This window comes from Pelecanus crispus, chromosome 1 (assembly GCF_030463565.1).
Source record: "Pelecanus crispus isolate bPelCri1 chromosome 1, bPelCri1.pri, whole genome shotgun sequence".
NCBI lineage: Eukaryota > Metazoa > Chordata > Aves > Pelecaniformes > Pelecanidae > Pelecanus > Pelecanus crispus.
Window position 1 is genome coordinate 150699501 of NC_134643.1, and position 21234 is coordinate 150720734.

A 21234-nucleotide genomic window follows, 5' to 3' on the forward strand; every position below is an offset into this window, starting at 1 on the left:
AGCACTGGTACTTGCATAGGTGGAGTCAGAAAGCACAGGGAACTACTATCCTTTCCATCCTATGAGGATAAGGAACTATCGCAGCTGACCTTCCAAAGCTGCAGGGGTGTGAGACAGTGAATATGACTCCAAAGCATTTCCCTTTGTCCACTCTCCACTCCTGTACTGGGAAGAATGGAAATGCCTACAAGCTGTGTAAGCAGGGAGGTGTCTCACCACATCTTTATTCATAGGTAAGAGCCCACAACATGCTGCAGCTGCTGCACCTGAATCCCATGCTGTCAAGAGCAGTAATAAAATCTCTGCCGAGAAACAGGGAGAGAAAAGGAGAGATTACAACTAAAAATACAACTATAAAATTGAACAAAAACAAACAAAAACACCTTTACAGCAGAGTTGCTCTTAAGACTCCACAATGCAATGCAAAACCTGCACAGCTGATATGTTTTGTACATGCAATTCCAGTTGGTCAGTGAGGTTTTTATAAACCTGTAAAGAAGTGTCCTTCTCTGCAGGCTCTTTCCCTGCGCAGCTGCGGGGCACGGGGCAGGCTGCAGCTGTATCGGTTATCAGGAGCTCCACAACTGAGAGACGGCACAACTGAACCTGCTCAGGCTGCAGCAGAATAAAGCCACCTGAGACTCCTCTTCCACCATCCAGCTCCCCAGCTCTGCAACAGCAAAAGTGACCGGTTGTTCACACTGAAGCTGTGGTCCGGGAGCAGCTCGGGCACGACGCATCCGCTCCCTCGGATGTCCCTGCCATGGAGGCCGAGCGCTGCCGCCTACCCCAACGCCAACCATGGCTCCCAGTTAATACATGCACAGCCCCGCCACAGCGCCTGTGAAACACTTCTGAAAGGTCATAATAAGATGAAAACACGCACGTTAATTAAATGCCTTTAAAAATGGGGTCCTTGGGCATTCCCAAATCAGCTGTAGCAGAAACTATTGTAGGAGGAGAACAGCACGGAGAGCTGCGCGTTGATACAAGAGAGTTCTGGCAAGTTCTGGCAAGGCCCAAGAGCAGCGGCGACAAGCACCGATACAAGCCTGTCTGGTTTCATTTGCTACACCCACTGAGCCACACAGAGAAAGCTTTATGGATGAGCAACACTAGTAGAACACTCATCTGGGCTAAGAGCAAGGGAATATCTTCTTCTCTCCAGCACCACTGGAGAAAAAGTATTTGCAGAACGTGAACCTCTAATTACAGCTGTAAGGGAAGCGTGCCATGGCTTTAGGGTAACAGATGAAACAGACTGAGGCTACCCAGCTGAGAAAGGAGGATGCAGAATAGGAGAGATCTGCCACAAGTGGTAAAAAGAAGGGAACAGGATGAAGAGACTACTTGCTGCTTCTCCTGACCCAGAAGACAAGGGACACACAAAGTTATGGAACGAACTTCGAAGGAAAGTCATTAAGGGGGGGCAGGGAGAGAGAAGTAATTTTGTACAAAATTGGTTAGAGAAACTCAATGCTATGGGATGTTGCAGGGGGTGAAAAGTAAGCAGATTGAAAGAGAGTTAGGCAAATAGAGGACAAGGGCTATCTGCTGAAAATCCCAAAGTAAAAATTTTACAAGAAACAGAGTCTATACAAGCTTTATAATGCTTTCTTGCCCTAGGTGTCCACTGTTGACCATTATCAGAGACAGTAATTGGCCTAATTCAGTAAGGGAGCTGATCTGAAACCAGACTTGCTCATAACAATTCACCTCTGTGCAATGGATTTTATTTTATTTTTTTAATATATCAGTTCTCAACCTGACCTCTGTTGACTAGAAATCAGATAGGTGGCCTATAGGGCCACAGTAAATACTGCAATTAGTATGTTTATCAGACAAGATTCTGATTATGATGAGCACGCCAACCAGAGATTCTGACAGTTGACATGCTGTTGCCCTGAAGAGTTTGTTAATCACTGTTCACTGTAGAGAGCTATTTTGGTCAAAATGATTAAGTAAAATATTAGATAATTCCCAGTGTGTTAGAGCTGCTGCTTTTTATTAAAAAACAAAACAAAACAAAACAAACCACAATTAAATAAATGTGCTGTGCAAATATAGCCTACATGTACCTTAGGGCACTATCCACTCAGGATTTTCTTTTGGAGAGCCCAAAAGAATGAAACGAGAAACAAAAAGCATCCTGGAACAACCTGAAACATATGCATACATGTGCACATGCACGCACGCACACACAAAACCTACTGCTGCACCTCACAAATCTGTGCAAAGGAAAGAGCAGTATCTGCCTTACCTTATTGCCTCTGGAAGCACAGGTATGCCTTCTATACATTAAACACTTTAGTCTTAAAATCATCATTAAGCATTGTTAAATTCACTGGTGAAGCCTCCTGGAGTTTCATATAGCTATTAAGAAACTCTTTTACAAAAAAACCCCTGCTTTGAAATCTGTTACTCTGTCTTTTTTTTCTTGTCGTCTTTAATATCTGCCACAAAGCAGCAGAGAGGCACCTATTTATATCTATTCCCAACTCCTGCAAGTCATGTCTAAATCTAACACGAATATCTACCAACATACATAGTTGCAAACAAACGCTTTATTCCATTTCTAGGTCTTGCAGTCAAGCTTGCACAAAGCTGAGAACACTGAAGAGAATGTGCTGCAAGGACTTAAAAATGGCGGGATCAACTTTAAGGAAATTTAAAAACCAAAAAACCCCAAACAGAAAAACCAAAACCCTACCACAAAACCAAACAGGCTGTGAGAATTTCTCAAGACCCAAAACCTTTTAAAGTATCCAAAAATCAGAATATATTATAGCTTGATGGTTAGCACTTTTACAGAGCAGGAATAACTTGAACTATAGCTTTCCTGAAGCTGACCAGTAAGACATTCTTGTAAGTGACATGTCAGTAAGCTGACAGATATTTAATACAGAAAAACACACAGACATTTATGCCTATTTAATTTTTCCTATTTTCCTCTAAGGCTTCTAATCTGCAGAGATTCAATCCTTTAATAACTAGGCTTTCAATTCCATGTCTGAGGTTTAAGAATCCACTACACTTCCATTTCCTTCCTTTTTTCCAAATCTGGGTAATAAGCATGGTGTTCTCATGTGAATTCTTACAGGTTTATTATCTCAAACCTTTCCAAGATACACATCTGAAGTTATTCTGTCTCTTCTCCTCACTCACAGGGAAATAACCCAAAACCTGCAGCCAGCGTTGTGTTGCCACATACTTGAATTCTATAAGCTAAACTCTTAGAAACCTACTTAAAAAAGTAACCAGGCTTAAACTTCCGTCTGTAAAGCCCAAACATGATAGCGATCCACCTCATATGAGCCATTAATTTTATTAGTCAAATCTGTCTGAGGTTGTATTTTCCAACTGCAACGGCAAAGCACATTGCATTGTAGGCCTGCTAACAGTACAGAATCAGGTGGGAGGAGAGACCAGTGCTGGTTTTGTGTAGAAAAGAATTGCTAAGCCCTGACCCCTCGAAGACAAAGGGATGGTGCAAGAGTAGTCAAGGCCAAAGCTCTATTTGCAGAAAATCAATGGGTTATGCACAATAGCAACTGCACTCCGATATTCAGAGCCCAGCTGGAGTCTGTAGATCTGGTCTCTAAATTCAGACTACCTGACACTGAAAACTAGAAAAAACACTTTCCCCCCCACCTTTTTTTTTTTTTTTTTTTTTTTTTTTTTTTAATTTAAACAGTCAAAGCAGGAGCAAGCTTTGAACCAGAAGTCTTGAAATTGAGATGACTGCATCCCTTCTCTTTGCCACTCCTTATGATCGTTGGTAGCCAGCCAAATGGTTCAGCTTAGCGTCACTTTCCACATCAGTCCAAAAGTTGAATAAGTAATAAAACTTGCATCAGGAGAGGGGTTTATAATCACATTAGAGACATGCAACAGAGACCAGCTACCTCGGTTCACTGGACAGCTTCAACAAGGCTTCATAATGAGGTACAGGTGTTGGCACTAATTAGGAATACCCAGCTCACTGCTGACATCAGCCCCTCAAAGCAATGACTGCACTTTAATCCTTTAAGCCACATAAAAGAAAAGCAGTGAGAGGGCGGACAAAAAAATCTCTGAAAACGCCTCTGCAGAGGATTGAAATATTTTTGCTTACTTAAGGGAAAAAAAATAGAAGTGTCACAAAACTGCAGGAAGTTTACTGTGAAGTATCTGGGTACGTAAAAGAAGCTAAACCTTGTGCACAACCAGAGTTTTTAATTTTAGGAAGGGTATCACTGTGTACAGTATGTATTCATCACAACTATCAAAACTTACATCCAGAAAAGCAGCACAGAATAACAAGGAGTAGAAGCAGCACATGTAAATATTGTGGTAAGATAAAGTTATTCTGTCTATGCCTACCAGCCTTCCAAGCATTATGGGGTACAGCAAGACAGACTTTATTTGAAATTATTACAATGAGTTCTGCAGGCTGGAAGCTCATTGTTAACAGCTTCTTTTATGACTTCCTCTCCTTTAAAAGACTTTATATTCCTTTAAAATCCACAAAGCTTTCATTTAAAAGGTGATATCTGAATGCTGAAGGTATATAGGTTCAATTTACACATTGTAAACACCAACACACACTTTTCTTTTTTTTTTTTTTTTTTAATATCAGTTCCTCCTTCACTTACATGCCAGGTCATGAGGTAGATGTTTTCGCTTCAGCTGATGACATCACAAGCTCCTAAAAAAATGAAAGGAGTGCTATTTAGGTAGTAGGAGTGACATCAGGCATTTCATGTTTGAGCTACAATTTAATTTTTGGCAAGTAAGTGAAGGGTATATTATATTCTTCTTGAAATTTTCCCAAGAAAATGATACCTCCGTAATACAAACCCCTAAATTCCATAATTCTAACTTAATATACGGAAAAATTAAATGCATCAGCTGTATGTACACATACTACAATATAAATACATGTAGTACTACAGTTAAAAGTAAATTCCTAAGAATAATCTCAAAGTCGACTTTGTCATCCTCTTAACATGAATGGGAACCAACTTTACCAATACCAACAAAACTTTAATTAGTATATTCTCTATCCTGTTTGGGGAATAGAAAACAAAACATTCAGGTAGCTGCACGATTATTCAGCTGACTTAAGGGGGCGATTTCTCCAAATACACCGATGCTTCCCTTTCTTCTAAAGGGTCTTCTATGAACAATCATGCTTATAAATTCATAGGAGGGCAAATAAAAAAATAAATATAGAGGGAAAGCTCTGTGTGGCTTCTGTCTTAATTCCTCGAGACATTCCTTCAGACCTCTCCTTGACAATCCTGGATAGCTCAGCTTCCCTGGCAGGGATTCTGCTTACTCGTCCTTTTTAATCTAGTCCCAAGCCTTGAGCAATATTAAGTATGGGAATAGGAGGAATTTTTCTCTCCACCAACTGCCCGCATTCTCCTCCTGCAGCATCATGCACATGTATGTTTTGTGTCCTATTGTAATGGACATGGCAAAAGCATTAAAGTCATTACACCCAAGATTAGTTGCAGCACTCCTCGGAGATGTCGGCGGTTACACGAGGGTCTGTCCTGGCAGGCAGTCCACCCCATGCCTTAGAGTAAAAAGCGAACGAAAACAGCACAACTACGAGCTCAGGAACAAAGTATTAGAGAGCAGAAATTCAAGTAAAAACCAAGGAACCGGTAACTGCATACCCTGCCAAAAGAAAAAGAATAAAAAAGGGGGGGGTGGGGGCAGGGGGGTGGTGTCAATGTCTTTCTAACTGAAATAAGGCGGTTTCAGGCCAAAGTGTCAGCACCACGCTGTAACAGTTCTGCTTCTCCACCCATTTGCAGTACAAGAAAAGGATACCACCACCCATCCACTGAGGAGTGGCGCAGATCCTATTACTTAAGAACTATTGTTGCTCAACTTAGGCTATGGCATCAAAGGAAAACGTTTCCTTACAATTGGGGCAGCTGGGGCGAGGGGAAGGGGAACACACAATATATTATAGCTCCTGTATGTTGACCTTACAAATTTTTAAAGTTTTGGCTATGTTAATTTTCTTTGATTTAAGATTTTGTCTTTGGGGTTTTTTGTGTTTCTGTGTTTTGGTTTGTTTGGGGTTTTTTTGTTTGGGGGTTGTTTTTTGGTTTTGGGTTGGTTTTTTTTTTTTTTAATTGTCCCAGTTTCCTCTTCCCATCTCCTTGACAGTCTCTGGCTATACCCCACATGAAGCAATTAATTTTGAGCAACACGAGAAGATCTGTAGATCAAAGCAGTACCGGAGCCAAGGTTGCCGAAACATGAATCATGCTACGTGGGTTGGGTTTTTAACTTGAGATAAGCAGATACACTCCACCGCCGCCGCCACCACACACGTGGCCTGAAGCGATCCACAGGGTCCACGAGCAGGAGACGAAGCGCTCTTGGCACGAGCATGGATGGGAGCCTCCAGGCTCCATCCAGAGGGACCCAGCTCATGCGCAGCAGAAACGCGGCGTGCCGAGCTGACGCACGGCGAGTGGGGGTGATCGCAGGGACTCGCTTTAAAAGCCCACTGCTGCTCTGCTGCAAAACCCCAGTATTAACACTGCCTCTGCCCTCCGGCTAAGAAATGCCAAGAGCCTCACCCACAAAATGCACTAGGGGAGGGAGGGCAAGGGAAGAGACAAAGTAAAAAAATGAATAAATGCCTGGATCAATTTTTCAAACGTGACTTCAAGCAAATTTTTCTTATGAGATGCTTCATTATAGGATAATTCTTTAGTGTCCTGATTGAACCCCTTTAATGTAAGTTTTCCATAGAAACACAAGGAAAACCCTGGTCGTGGCAGCTCAAATGGCATCATTAAAATGCAACACAGCCTACAACTTCTAAGTGTGAACAAAACCACAGCTTTTGCCTCCCAGCTGAACCACAAAACTAATATATTTTTGAACTCTTCATTAAAAACACATTTGTTTGCTCAGTTAAATGCCAAGATGAACTCCAAAATACCAAAAGATTCAACTAAAAATCTTTTCTTTCTCCAACCCTTACACTATACAGTCATAATCTTCAGTCCCAGCTTTACTTATTTCACAACCATGTACAAATACACAAAAGAGCATGAAAGATATAGCTGACCCCACAAAATACCACTCCCCTCTTTTTTTTTTTTTTCCCCCCTTTTTTCTTTCTGGAAAGCCAGTCTTAACGTATTGACTCAGAAACATTAAACTAATTCACCTTAAATTGATGAGCAGGGGGCTCTTCGCTAGTAGGTAAAAAAACAGAAAGAGCACTCCCCAGCCTGGAAGGGTGCCAATCCCCCAACCTCCCCATCAGCAGCAAGTTCAAGAGCGGGGCAACGAATGCACAGGAGATGCTCGCCCTCCTCTCCGCACACACTGTGCCAACAGACTCCGCATTTCTACTCCCCGGGTGCATTTGAAAAAGCAACGGGGCAGCAGCAGAAACTGCGGCACGGAGAAACAGAAAAACAAATAAAAAAAAATTTATAGGAACTAAAGGAAAATGTAGACACAGAAAACAAAACTTAGAAATGCACAGTAGCTTTTCATAAATACTGCCTGGAAACTAAGCGTCACCAGGGGAAAAAGCATCAGGAAGATTTATTTCTTAAAATAGAACTTTTAACAACAGAAAGCCATTTGGAACAAAGACCTATTTTTGCAGTTATCACTACTGCTATACTATCATTCCCTCTGTAATTCACCATAGTACTTACCAACAGCCAAGCCTCCAAAACAAGAATTGCACTGGTTGAAAATAGTGCTTCGTGCTTCTCTCCTTAATCATCCCACACGCTGCACTGCCATTTTCAAAAAAAGACGGCTGCAGAAAAAAGTTCTGCCAGGGTGCTGGAAAAGGGCACCGAGATAGGACCAAGAGCTCAGGCTGTGCATACCAGAGGCTCCGCAGCCTCTCCAGGTGAGCCCCTTCCACTCTGCACGACCCTTCATGCCAGAAAACTTGTCCAGGGGCTTAAAGCACACACCTCCCTCAACACAGCTCAAGCCCTTTACCAGGTCTCTCTCTGCACTGGACGCTGAAGAAATCATCCCTTTCTTTACAGTTAACTCATGTTTGAACACCACGCTTAACTCTTTTGTTAGTACATCCTAGCCTTTTCTCCAGACTAAATAAAACCCACTTCTTTCACCCTCTGCTCAGAGGCTGTATTTTCTGCATTGCTGATCCTTCTAGTTGCTGCTCTCCACCACCCTTGCTAGGGCTGGTGCACAAAACCACTACGAGGTTGTGACACCCAAATCTGGATGAAGTCTTCCAGCTGAACCCTTCTCTACACGGAAAATATTCTTTTCTTGTTACAGAAAAACATCCTTTACTGTCATGCGAGTCGCAGTTAATAATTCTATGTACAAACTCCAGTGCGTTGCTTTTGCAACAGCACGACCCTGTTCTTCATGTCCTGGCCGTGAGCTGTTATTGCTGCTGGGCCCATGGCTCCCAGCCTGCAGGCATGCAGCCGAACCCTCCCGCCGCAGAGCTGCCCTCAGCCCCCTGCTCAGCCCCATCCAACCCCTCCTTCCAGACTCCTTCTCCAATCTGTCCAAATAACTCTAAGTTCAAAGCATCTTCTCAAATAGACAGGCAGCTCCACCCAGTTTCATCTGGGTGTTTAATGAGCAGAGTCTTCATTCCTTCACCCACATCATTAATGGCAAATATTAATTAATACTGGACCTAGGAGAGACCACTTAAATCTCACCAAATTCACCTGTCTTGTTTGAAACTAATTAGTAACTATCCTCTCAGTTTTCTAAGCAGCTGCAAACATTCCTGTGAGCATTTCACCTAATCCACATTTCCTTAGCTTGCTTCTGACAACATGCGTTGTCTGATAACTTCCATCATATAGTGTGCAATTCCCACCTCGCAAATGACTTTCAAGACTGAATTAGAAAGCTGGTTTTGTGACACTTCACGTCTCCTTCACAATAAATAATCCCACAGATATAACAACTGCTTAGGTGGGAAAGGTATTAGAAAAATCATTTTATTATTTCCATTTTTTTTACAGACTGTTTCAGATATCTAACGCATGTAGCCAGCTCCCCATGGACTACAAGTGACATTACACAGATCTCTTCCAAAAGGCGGATCAAGATTTTAATACTACCAAGACAGCATAGGAAATAAAGCAAGTAGTTTTCAAGATTATAAATAAATTACAGTATGAAGCGGGAAGGTAATGGCACTCTTCCCCTTATATTTTTCCCCCTCTGGAAAAATCATAATAGGAACAAGTATCCAAATACCAAAACAGTATCCATTCTATTTAACTGAAAAGATACTTCCAAGGCAATACTTATCCTACGGGGACTAGAAGTAGAAAAGTCACTAAGCTTTAAGAAAAGTCTTCCAAAATCCTTACTAAGTATTCATAACAAACAGGGTTGGATTTTTGCTTGTAATAAACCGTGATCTGATGCTGCTGCTTCACAAGCTTCCAAGAGTGCTAACTACAGTGAGTATTCAGCAGCTTCTCGATTTTTACCTCTCTTCCACATTGGCTTAGCCAAAAAAGTAATTCAGAATAAATTCACAATCTCATTGTAAAAATCTAAAGATAGTCCATCTGACCTTAAAGTAGGTCAGAGACACAGAAAGCATCTAGCACAGCCTGCGACTCTCTAGCATCTTCACTTCCTTCCACCGTCACAAAAATATTTGATTACACCTTTACGAAGCAACAAGCCTATTCTTAATAATAACCATTCACTTAGTAATTCCCAGCAACCAATTAAAATTTGCTGGGAAAACAATTTCCCACAGCGGCTTACCCCATTTTCAGACAAACAATGCAGCAGGATGTCTAGAAGGATAGGTTTCATAAGGCAACTAACAAGTAACATCAAGCCGTTTTATGAAACGCTCTGAAGTCCTGGGGCCCTAGGCACTCGGATGGTGACCCAACGCAGCAGTTATTTAGCGCGTGTGTAGTGCCAGCTATTCTGCAAAATATTCAAAACTTCTTATTTGTTGCTTGAAATTACTTGTTACACAATATAATTAACATACACATGCAAAAAAGCAAGTCAGAGGCTGAACCAACTGCCCTTACAGGGAAAAGCTACCAAGACCGACATACGCATGGGATTTAACTTAAACACCTAACCTAAGGTGCACACGAAGTTTTTTATATTCTTCATATACTGGTAGGATATTAACATTAGTGAAACAAAGGCATGGGTCTGTAAGAGATCAGACGTAATGGGATAAATTTAAGAAAAGTTTAGGCTTAGCATTAAGGAAACGTCCTGACAGTCAGAACTGCTGGTCCATGTCCCCAGGGGAAGGATCGGATGCTGCAGCTTTTGACGTTTAAACAAAGATTGGACAAGAGTCCTGGTAGCTGCGCTGCCAAGACAACATGCTCCGGCTCAGCGTTTCTCAAACCGGCCCGAGGGCAAGGCAAAAACACATGGGACCCGAGTATAAAGAGGAGGACTGCACAAAGCAGTTTGTTCAGCCTGTCTGCACTGAGGACTGCACATAGCCACGCAGACAAGTTGCTGCGGAGCAGCAAATACTGTGCATCTGCTACTCCATAGTACATGTGCGTATTGCTGCGTGTTGGTGAGAGCAAAGCAATCCCGAGTAGCTATTCCACCCTTACCTCTCTCTTCCCTACATCAGAGACTGAGGGATATATACACACCGAGGGATGCTACAGTGCACAGCTGCACGCAAGGACAGTTATGCACACGAGCTCAGGTACGCGCTCTTCTTTTTTGGGACAAAATATTAAGGAGATGTGTTACTGCAGCCTGGTGCAGGATGCTCCTCTCTCTGAAGAGTGGGTACTCCCTGTGGCAGGTCGCATTGCAGTGCAGAGGAGTGTAGCAGAAAGAGTCCACAAACGCACGTGGCAGAAACCTGCAGTAGAAGAACCAAATTGGGATAAAAGTACTAGGAACTGGCAGGATGCTTTCTGAATCCAGGAAGCCTGGAATGGGGTACAGGCAAAAGTAACCAATGTATTTTGGTGCTACCTGCTACCAGGAGCTAGAGAATGGGGCTGTGAGCCACAGACCAGCAAAATCAGGCTATTTATGAGGATCTGGAGCCAAAAAAACAAATCCAGTTTTTGAGGAAAGGGAATGCTACATGTCTTGCCATTAGCCACAGCCACATGTTGGCTAGTCAGATTTTAACTGTCAACCCACCTCATTCAACTTGTACATCCTGTCCTAAACAGATGTGCTTGTGTGCATTTCCTAAAGCTGAGCGATGGCGGTACTATTTCATCCTGTGTTCTGAAGGGAGGCTCAAGTAAACATTTCCGAAGTAATAACCTGGATGACCTAGAAGCATCTTTTCCCATAGCTAATTTCCATTATTAAATGCAACTATATTTGTGCACAGTTACAGATAACTTTAGTGGAGATCTTAAAATAAAAAATAAAGCGGTTCACCAAGTGTGAGAACTTCTGAAGTATGGTAACAGATGTTATGTTTCTGATGGCACAGCCATGCCATTCTCATACACTCTGCAGCAAGTCCCATGACCCCACCACACACACAAGAGAGTCACAAATGCTAAAAGCAGCATCACTGTTTCTTGCCGAATCCTCCACACACTGACAATATAAAAGATGAAGGGCCAGATTTAGACTTTGGACTGAAGAAAGACCAAACTGTGCACTTCAATGCCTTTAAGTTAGGTCTCTGGCTCTGAAACAAGAAGAAGAAGAAACAAACCCCATAAGGCTTTAACTCCCCATGCAGCAAATGGAAATGTCTTTACAGTGGGACTCAAAGTACCCAGCACGTTCAGGACAGCCAGCTCACACACCAAAGAGGGAACGACGCCAGAAATCTCTCCTCTCTTGCAGATTCAACTGCTGATTTGCAGCCCTGTAAACAGATACCTCTGGGAATCAGATCCACGCTTGGACCTTTCTTCCTCCTCTCCTCATCCCACATGCACTCTTCAGGCATCCCATTCAGCATCGCTTAAGGCCTCAGCAGTTGCCATGCCTGCCAAGGCTGCCCCTCATTCTGCACCTCGCCTTCCTAGCCCTCCTCCCTGTCCACTGAGACTCAGCTCCAAACACCTCTTCCCCCCCAACCCCAGCTACTGAACCCCAGCCCCTCTCCCTCAACCCCTTTCCCTCGCAGGACTCTGCTGCTGCCTACCTGGAGCACGCAAGCGCCCATGGCCACCCCCACTGCTCTGCTGGAAGACCGGTCTGTGCAAGCTTTTCCTATCTATGTCATGCCATTTAGCTTCCACCATTTACTCAAAGGATGGCCGCCAATTCCTGGGTAGTGTCAGGAGGAGCTCATGCCTCAAACCACCAACGGCTTCTACAAAACAAATGAGCCTGCTGAGCCCCTGTTCCTATCATGGTCAATGCAAGTAGGAAAAAAAAAAACCAAAAAACCACACACAACTGATTGACATCAGTTAGTTTACAGAAAAGATTAAGAATAATTTACATCTGAATTACAGGAGGAAAGCTCTCACAGTTGGATGACAGCAGTCAAGAAAGGACTGTGTCTCCTTTTCCAAATACATTACGTTGCAGTGCTCACCAGTTTACAACACAGGGGTTCATACAGGCTACAGAACATGCGCTTTCGAGTTTCTTCAACTGCTCTGGGTATGATGAATTTGAGTACTTAAAGTAGTGTGGATATACTGAATATTGCTGGCCTTGAAGGTGGTCTCAGTGCCCACAGAAAAATCACCCTCATAAACAGCTCACCTCATATCAAAACATTTAGTCAGTATTTAACTGAATGATAGTCAGTTCCCAGAGAAAAAAAGAAGGGCAAGTGAAAAGTAACAGAGTGTTAACTTCACTTGCTCATTACAGTGACTTAAAGTACTTTTGACATCTGTAATCAAACTCGGGACATTGGTATTTGTGAGATTTCACAAGGAAAGAACCCCTGTTCTTTCTTGGTCAGACATCTGATCATCACACCAGCACTCAAATTGTCATCTCTCCCTGCAAAGAAACTCCATAAATAAATAAAGCACCCAAGCTTTGTGCTTAGACCGCAAAACAGAAGGCTTGGATCACAATCAAATGACAATTAACAAAGCGGCAGACACGAAAAACACAGCAAGCGAGACTTCATCAACTTCATCCTTTGTGGCTGCAAATTCCATACCAGCAACCAAAAATGAATTCTTCCTTGAAGATGATCTTAAATGGTCAGAAAGGGTTGGGGTTTTTTTTACTGCTGTGAAAGAGAAACCTGTGTCAACTAACAAATCCTTTTCCAAAGCCATTCCCTCTCAGTCAGACAAAACACATGACAAGCTCTGAGAAACAAGCAGGGAAATTTTGGCCTTGGTGGAGTCAATAGAAGTTAGTCAGTGCCAAAACAAAGCCAGAAATTAGCAAGGCGTTTATCTGATGAATTTGTGAGCAGAACTAAGCAACAAAAATTTCCTGATGCAGATGTGTTGGGGAAGGGGGGGAGTTGCAAAATCAAGTTGTAATGCAAGAGAACTATTCCTTTAAAGCATTTGCTGACAGAAGAGCTTACTGTCAAAAGGAAAAATGTGACCTTTAATAAAATTGTCTATAAATATACAGACCTTTATGATTTCTTGTAGTTTATTAAAGTAAGACTTCCGCTATATAAAGCTGTCGCCTTTACAGAAGCAAAGCTTTTGACGTTGTTTAGCAAGGGGTTAAACTAGACATACAGAGACTGCCACTCACATCAAGGATGACAGGCTTCCACCAGTTCCGAGGAAGACAGCAGGTAACGCTGCCCCTCGCAACATGCTGGTATTTCTACACTTCGGGCACACAAACGGCACCAAGGTCCCTTGTGCTACACTTGCCAAACCCCATCAATGACCCAAAGGGAAAAAAAAAAAAAAAAAAAAAAAAAGACGACAACTTGCTTTAATAGGTTTGCTCCCCGAGAGTTTTACATCACTTCTGCTTACCTGAAGCATAAAAACTTCTATAATCCTGTCAGTCCTGGAAAGCTCAACAGAGAAAGTAAACACAGGAGCTGAGCTGCTTCTCCTTTGAGAATTGCCATTGTGCAGTTAAACTCACAATTCTGACTGATTAAAGCTCTCATGAAGAGGCAGAGGGGCTACAGAGTACCCTAACGTGGCATTAAAACCTCTAGAAGATAGATCTAAAGATGCTTTATTATGGCCAAAGTCTGGCACAGGAGCCAAGCAGGCTCAACTTCCACAGTCCTTGTGCAAGGGCTGTCAGTAATGCCATTTCTTCAGAATTCAATGTATATGACCACTCTGATCACTGTAACGTAGTTACACTAGTGTAACACCTTCAAATTGTTAGAAAAGCAGGTTTCGTTGATAGAATGAGCTTAATATAGATTCCCTAAAATGATTTCAAGGAGGAAAGAAAAAAAGCATTTTGAAAAAAAATTATCATAGGGTAGAAAATGGTTAGAAAAGCATTTGAGAACAAGTGCACCCTGGTTACTTTTAAGTGTTTTGAAAGTTACTCCATTAAACCAATGCTTTGCCACTGTTTTGTTTTTCCAGCAGTTCCTCTTGATACATAAAAGTTTGCTTTTGAAACATGCTTATTATCTGTACAAAACACACATCAGCAATTGTATTTAAGTCAAACACACAAATTCAACTTGCTTAACCAAGCACAACTTACATATGTACAGGCATAAGAGCACAGAAGTTTTGTTAACTACGCAAGCAAAATACTCACCACATCAATACAAGCTTTCACTGAAAAGAAAAAGTGTTATATCATGAATGCTTTATTTTCTATGAATATTAAAAAAAATGCAACTCGATTTTTCAGTGGATGATGCTTTTATATATACACATATGTAAACCCATACAAATGTACTAGCCACAAAAAAAATAACACCTTGCATAAAACCACTAATGAAGGAAAAGCCCCTCTTTTTATCAGACCTAGCAAATGTACACAAATCTTATTAAAAAAAAAAATCCCCAAAGGTCTGCCAAAATATTTTCAGGCTGATTGCAAATAATCTGGAAGTCCATACAGTCTGGAGTCTGGGACAGGAGACAAATTTAATTGGACCTAACGGATTTATAGGGTCCCAAGAAGACTGTGAGACACTCACTAGAAATGCTGTTTTCTCCAATAACAAGGAAAAAGTTGGGAAGTCAAGGGAAAGAGAAGAGGGGACAGCCAACAGGAGACTACAAAGGCATCAAAGACATGGCTGGGAGAGATAAGTAGGAACTATAAATCACATTCAAGATGTCGCGTGCACTTGAGGCTCCCTTTTTTTTTTTCCCGTTTTAATTCACTTCAGACGTTTTTTCCAACTCTTAACCCATTCATACCTCAGAAGTGGGCTGTTTGAAATGTGGAAGTCAAGTATGCAGAAGCGAACGTGCAGAAAACAAATTTATTTCAATAATCTTAAAAAGAGAATGAAATGGCACCTGCAAAAGCTATTAGACTTCAGCAACCCGAATTCATGCATATCCCTGTTTGCTATTATAAATAGAGGCTTCTGAAAATCTAGAACAAGTACGCAGAAGATGCCAAACGAAGGATCTAAGACAGCACTTAAGCCAGATTAATACACGCAATGGGAGTCACGGGGCTCTGACTGATACTGAGCTGATTGTCAGGAGTGCAAGCTTTCTAATAACTTACGTCCCACCTTCTCAAGTTTTATGGCATTTTTAGAGGAAGAAAAACGAGAACACCACACGTCAGATCTAGCAAAGAACCGCATATATTCAGTTTTAAGCAACAGAGGAAAGACTGAATACACTAGGTACTGATACATAAAGTAATTTTTAACCTCCTCCTCCTTCATTGCACCCAGGCCACAGTCTATATTTGACAACAGTTGTACCACAGCTATTTCACCTCTGTATAGGCATATAGATCCAATTAGAGCAAGTCAGATCTCCACCAAAACTGCAGAAGCATACATGGATGTAACCTGCTAGCCACTGGCAAAATCTCATTCGGTTGCCACTGTAAGTATACTCTTTGTACACTAGCTGTATAAAAATGTATTTTGATCAAAAATATGCTTACTACCAACTTCAACATACTTAAACATCTGACAAATACCTGAATAAAGAAAGGCTTTTAAAATTTTCACAAAATGTCACTGGGAAACTACAGTATGAGATCTTAAAAAATACAAAACCAACAAAAACCACCTAAATTGATGGATACCAGCTGCAAAGAGCACACAAAACCATCTTGCATTATTTCTATTTATATAAAAATTTGGAATTATTTCATCCCACAGTTTTTTCCACCTTTTTCTTTTCTTTTTTGGCCCCCCAAAGTGAAGAAGCATTAACCAAAGAAAGTGCAGAAAATTAATTTCTGTAATGCAGACAAAATATTTTGCAAAAATTATTTCCATAGAAGAATCAATACCATTAAGCAGGAGTGAATTTTACTTCCTATGTATGCCAACAGCCATTACAGTATTGTTGCTCATAAACAAGCACCTTGTATTAAGATCAACCTTTTAGTTCCTCCTTCACTCTTAGCACATTCTGTTGCAGAGCTGCAAGTTCAAATTTGTCAGGCAAAATGCTTCACTTACTTCTTAAGATTGCTCATTTCATGCTACGCTGGAAATGATTATGTTGTTAACATAAGGAAGACTGCAACTTCATTATCAGGTTTAAGTATCTGCCTTTCAGTTGCTTAAATGACAGTCAATTTGATTTTTGTAAAAGAACACAACTGCTCTCGAATTAGGCTGAAGTCGAAGAGTTGCTAGAACTGCCCCAGACAAGGTTAACGGTATCAAAGCATAGCAATGCCAACAACCAGTAACCTTTACCTTTCCCTTGTCAGACCAGCAGCCAGAGGTCTGCGTTCTTGAAAAAACACAGAAAATTATTTTCTGTGCTTGGAATGAGGATTTCTCCTCCTTCCTATCAAACAACATTTAACCAGGTTTACACTGCACTGCAGAGTAATCACCTGTTATCACTATTTCAGCCAGTAACCTGCTGGGAAAAGAGCCTATTTGTGTGAAAGCAGGAACAGGAGTACGAGTTTGTTACTCCTCTTCCCTTGCAAGAACTAATAAAAGTGGGAGAGGTATTACTCCTACCTCTCCTTCTGCTGAGGCTCCTCCTCACCAGATAATTGCTGAGCCTACCATTTTCTTCTGCATCTCCGTAACTCACTCACATACTGCGTATTTTAGCTCCACGAGGTTTTTGGTTGGGGCTTCCCCCCCCCATTAAAGCCAAAACCTGCGTGGGACATGGCACTATTCCAAATGATGAGTCCTCTACAGCCACTTCGATATCAAAGCCTGCAAATCAACACTGGAAGAATATTAAAGAAATATAAGCAGTTAAAAGCAGAACAATAAAGAGAATTAAAAACTGCAAGTAATCACACTAGGGACATTTTTTTCCCTCCCTTTTCAGGGTACACATTTCTCCTATACATTTTTTTATCCAGTGGTTCAAGACGCAGTATTTTCTTTCTGCTGCCGCATAGAAAATACTGCCATTTTATTCTCCTATACTTGATACATAGGGAAGATTTAAATATCTGTGTGTTAAAAATAATAATTTTCTCAATATCTTCATGCTCTTTAAAGCAAGCATTATTTAAAAATTGTCTGGTCTGTTAAACCAATACTCACATTTTTAAAGGGGTATGAATGGAAGCTCAGAGTTTAGTTATGATTTTCCAGTGCTTGTGAACACCCATGTTCTGTATCAACCTAGCAGTGTAACAACCTAACAACTAAACTGCATCAATTTAACCACCAAAATATCTTTGGCAAAAAACTTTTGTCTAACATTTGTAGCAGATACGTAATTTGTTTGCATATTTAAAGAATTTCAGTCATCCAGTATTACATGATAAACTATGTATCACAATTAAAAGCTACTTAGCGCACAGACATGTCCTATACATAAGTTTTCCTCCCACCACTTGATCACCTACCCAACAGCATATTCCAAAGCAAGAACTACCTGTAAATTTAAAACACAGCTTGGAAAGCACTTCGTAATACAGTCGTGCAGAATTAACTATTTGCAATAATTGCTCCTGGTCAGTTGTTTCTCTTTGCGCAGCCTGGTAAGCAGGGTAGCACCCCTCCCTTTGGAGGATCCCAGGCATCCCAGCACCTACTCACCCTCTGCACAGCGCTAACCTTTGGAAGCTGTTGGACTTGCTGTGCATCAAACCACTTGTGCAGGCATGAAACTGCACTCTGGGACATGAACGAGAGCCTGAGCCTTTCACCAGCAAAGGCTGCCACGCGGTCAGGACCTTTGAGCAGGTATGACAGACCCTCAGAAAACAAGCAAGATTTTTTTAGAGTGCGGGTTGCGGGGCAGGGGGAAGGAAAAAGAAAAGAAAGGGGAAAAAACAAGCCCTGGATGGTAGATTAGCCAAATAACACACAATTCCCTCAAGATGGTGTGACAAGCATATTCATTTTAGCAACCAGTCAGGCATGTGTATAAACCTGTTTTTTAACATCTCCCTGCAGCTCTAATTAAAACACAAGGAGGCATTAACAACACGATATGTTATGTTCCGCATTCAATTCAATAAGCAAGAAACACAGCTCTGTAATCCAATGCTGTAACAGGTGTACTTTAAAGAAGGAAAGCGCTCCAAAGTTTTCAAACAAAGTTTAACAAGCTAAGGCAAGCATCCCAGTATTTAATCCAGGAGAAAGTTATAACAAATAGCATCAGCAGTCATAAGCTTATCCTCCCACCTTCTCCTGCTCCTCTGAACAGGGTGACTTAACAACTGCCAGCGGAGCCTCCGCAGCCATGCTCACAGCTCAGGGTCTCTTCCATTTCTTTAAATTCAACTAAAGCTTGTATTATAGCTCTACAAATGCAGGAGCTTTCATTAGGCCCAAGATCACACATCCCATACTGCTCTAATCCCCAAATTCTTGGTAGCCTACACATTGAAATAAGATCTCAAATGCTGGAGAAGTTCAGATGCCATCTAAAGAAGGGTGACTTGGAAGTGAATAAATATGAGAGAGCAAACAGCCCAGGGAAACAGGGAGGTGGTTAGTAATTACACAGATGTGGAAAGGCAGAGCCAGCAACGTGTGGGTCTGACATCTCTCCATAGAAGTCAACACCCAGGCTGTCACGTTACACTTCCAAAACTTCTTTGACAGATACCATCTTATAGCTGACATAAGTTGAAGTATCAATAAAAATAGTATCTATAAACACACATTTTAGGGGTTCTGAACATCAGATGTGCAGCTGTAGCTAGAAGATAGTATAAAAAAAAGTCATTTTAAAGTGACGGTGTAATTGACCATTTAACGTGGATAAATATATAAGAAATCACCTCTCCCCCTCTTTTTATTTTAATTAGCAGCATTAAGTTAAAATCAGCTGTGTGCTAAACTGCAACATTTCTCTAGTCATCTCACTTTTCAGAGGTGCCATCAAGCCCTACAGATCTCCTGCATCTCCCACTCCCACCTGACCCAGCCTCCGCCAGCACAAAACCTGCCAGGGCCCTGACATAACATTTTATACATCAGCTCTTCAAGATGCAAATAGCATCTGTTGGCTTCCATTACATAAATATCCCCGATAAGAGCTATTATTAACTTGTTGGTTTCCATTTTAAGTAAAGTATGTCAATATTGCATTTATGTCTCCAATTACATGAAGCCTCAAGTGTTATAAGCACTTCAAATCTTCAGAAAAGAGAAATGCCACACAATTTCAGAGGAAGGGTTCCCCTCTCTAGAAGTTCGAAAGCCCCTGAGTCCCCTTAGCTGTAGCTCCCGCAAAAATTGTGGGAGTGGGGAAGAGATTAAGCTGGCATGATCAAATGGCAAGTTTTGCCTAACTCCATTTCTGCCTATAATGCAAGTAGTCACCAACCAAAAAGCACCACCACCACTGATGTAGTCAGAACAGCAAGTTTTTGGTTATAAAGTGCACCACGAGAATGATACCCACGCTTAATAAAATATTAACTTTTAAATTTCAGCTGAATACAACATTCTTTGTCATTAAAGTGCCCTATATTTTCTGAAGAGTGGGCATAAAGCTACACTATCAAACCTATTCAGGTAAGAGCCCCCAAAGCCACATACCAACTTCTAAAGAAGGCTTCTAGGGACCAAAGGAGAAAGACACATCACAGAAACAGAAGTTTATATCCATGGATCATAAAAGGTGTGTGACAAAAATGGGTACATGTTCCTACTCCAGATATATCCCAGGTCTCACCGAGCTAACCGAAAATGTACAGCCATGCTCCTTACCCTCTGGGGCGTGATGGTCAGAAATTAATTTCAAAGACTGAAATAAGCTACCTAAGTAGACCATGGGGAACATCATAGGGGTATCAATTTCGAACTCAAACTCAAGGCAGCTCGTACAGGGTTTAACTTCACTTCTCACCAGCTGGTCTTACAAATCCAGCCGTTTCCACCACGGCCTCGGATGCCTGCCGTCAGGCCAGTCAAGAGCTCAGCTCACCAGTCAGGACACCCCACAGGCCTGCTGCAGCAAGGCCTTTGGGATAAATGCTCTACAGCACTCAGCACGTGGTAGCTACTTCAGTGACCATACACATGCATGCTTGCCTATGTGTACATATATACAGCTGTGTACGTAAAAATAATACTCAATTGTAGCCAAGCAGCCCTTGTAAATTCTCCTCCGTAAGGGAAGCTCTGTGAAAACTGTGTACACTTTAAAAACAAAAACAAAAAGCCCACAACAATCTCAGGTATCCCAAGAAATCCTAGACACAAACTTCCTGATTTTCTGCCACGGAGACAAAGTCCGCAGAACCACAGAGAAGGAAAAAGCTGGGTTTATTCCACCACTACACCGAGATCCCCTAGCCCAGACTTTGACATTCACAGAGGATTTTCATGATTTTAACGAGATCCCAAATGAACATGCATTCTTGCCAATAAATGCCACCGCATATGTTCCTGCATCAGCTCTCCAGCAAATCTTTGCGGGTACCTGCTACACGTCCATAACACAAATAAAACAAATAAAAAAAACCCCACAGCTGTGCTGCCTGACACAACTCAGGGGAATTTTTCCTGCTGGGGGAGGGAGGAGGGCCTGTTCTGTAAAAGGAACCTAGAAAGAGGAAACATCAAGTGAAGAACAGGTCATTGAAACAACTCTCATTACTTTGATTACTTTTACTGCACACAATGCCCAAGTTTTGCAGAAGAGAGCTTTCTTCTGCTCCTCTTTGGCATTAAAAACAGGGCATGCCATGTCTAGTCTGGAAAGGGGTCAGAAGTTCAGTTAAAAAAAC

The 21234-nt window shown here is 41.7% G+C and overlaps 1 protein-coding gene across 1 annotated transcript in view; it reads right to left on the reverse strand.

The window, feature by feature from the left end:
• JADE3 (jade family PHD finger 3) overlaps positions 1–17193 on the reverse strand; it is a 60722-nt gene extending 43529 nt beyond the window's left edge. Inside the window, 2 exon segments of the mRNA XM_075715452.1 lie at positions 17036–17153; positions 17155–17193. Of these exon segments, the coding sequence (XP_075571567.1) occupies positions 17036–17153; positions 17155–17193 (157 nt within the window).
• Positions 17194–21234: the final 4041 nt, after the last annotated feature.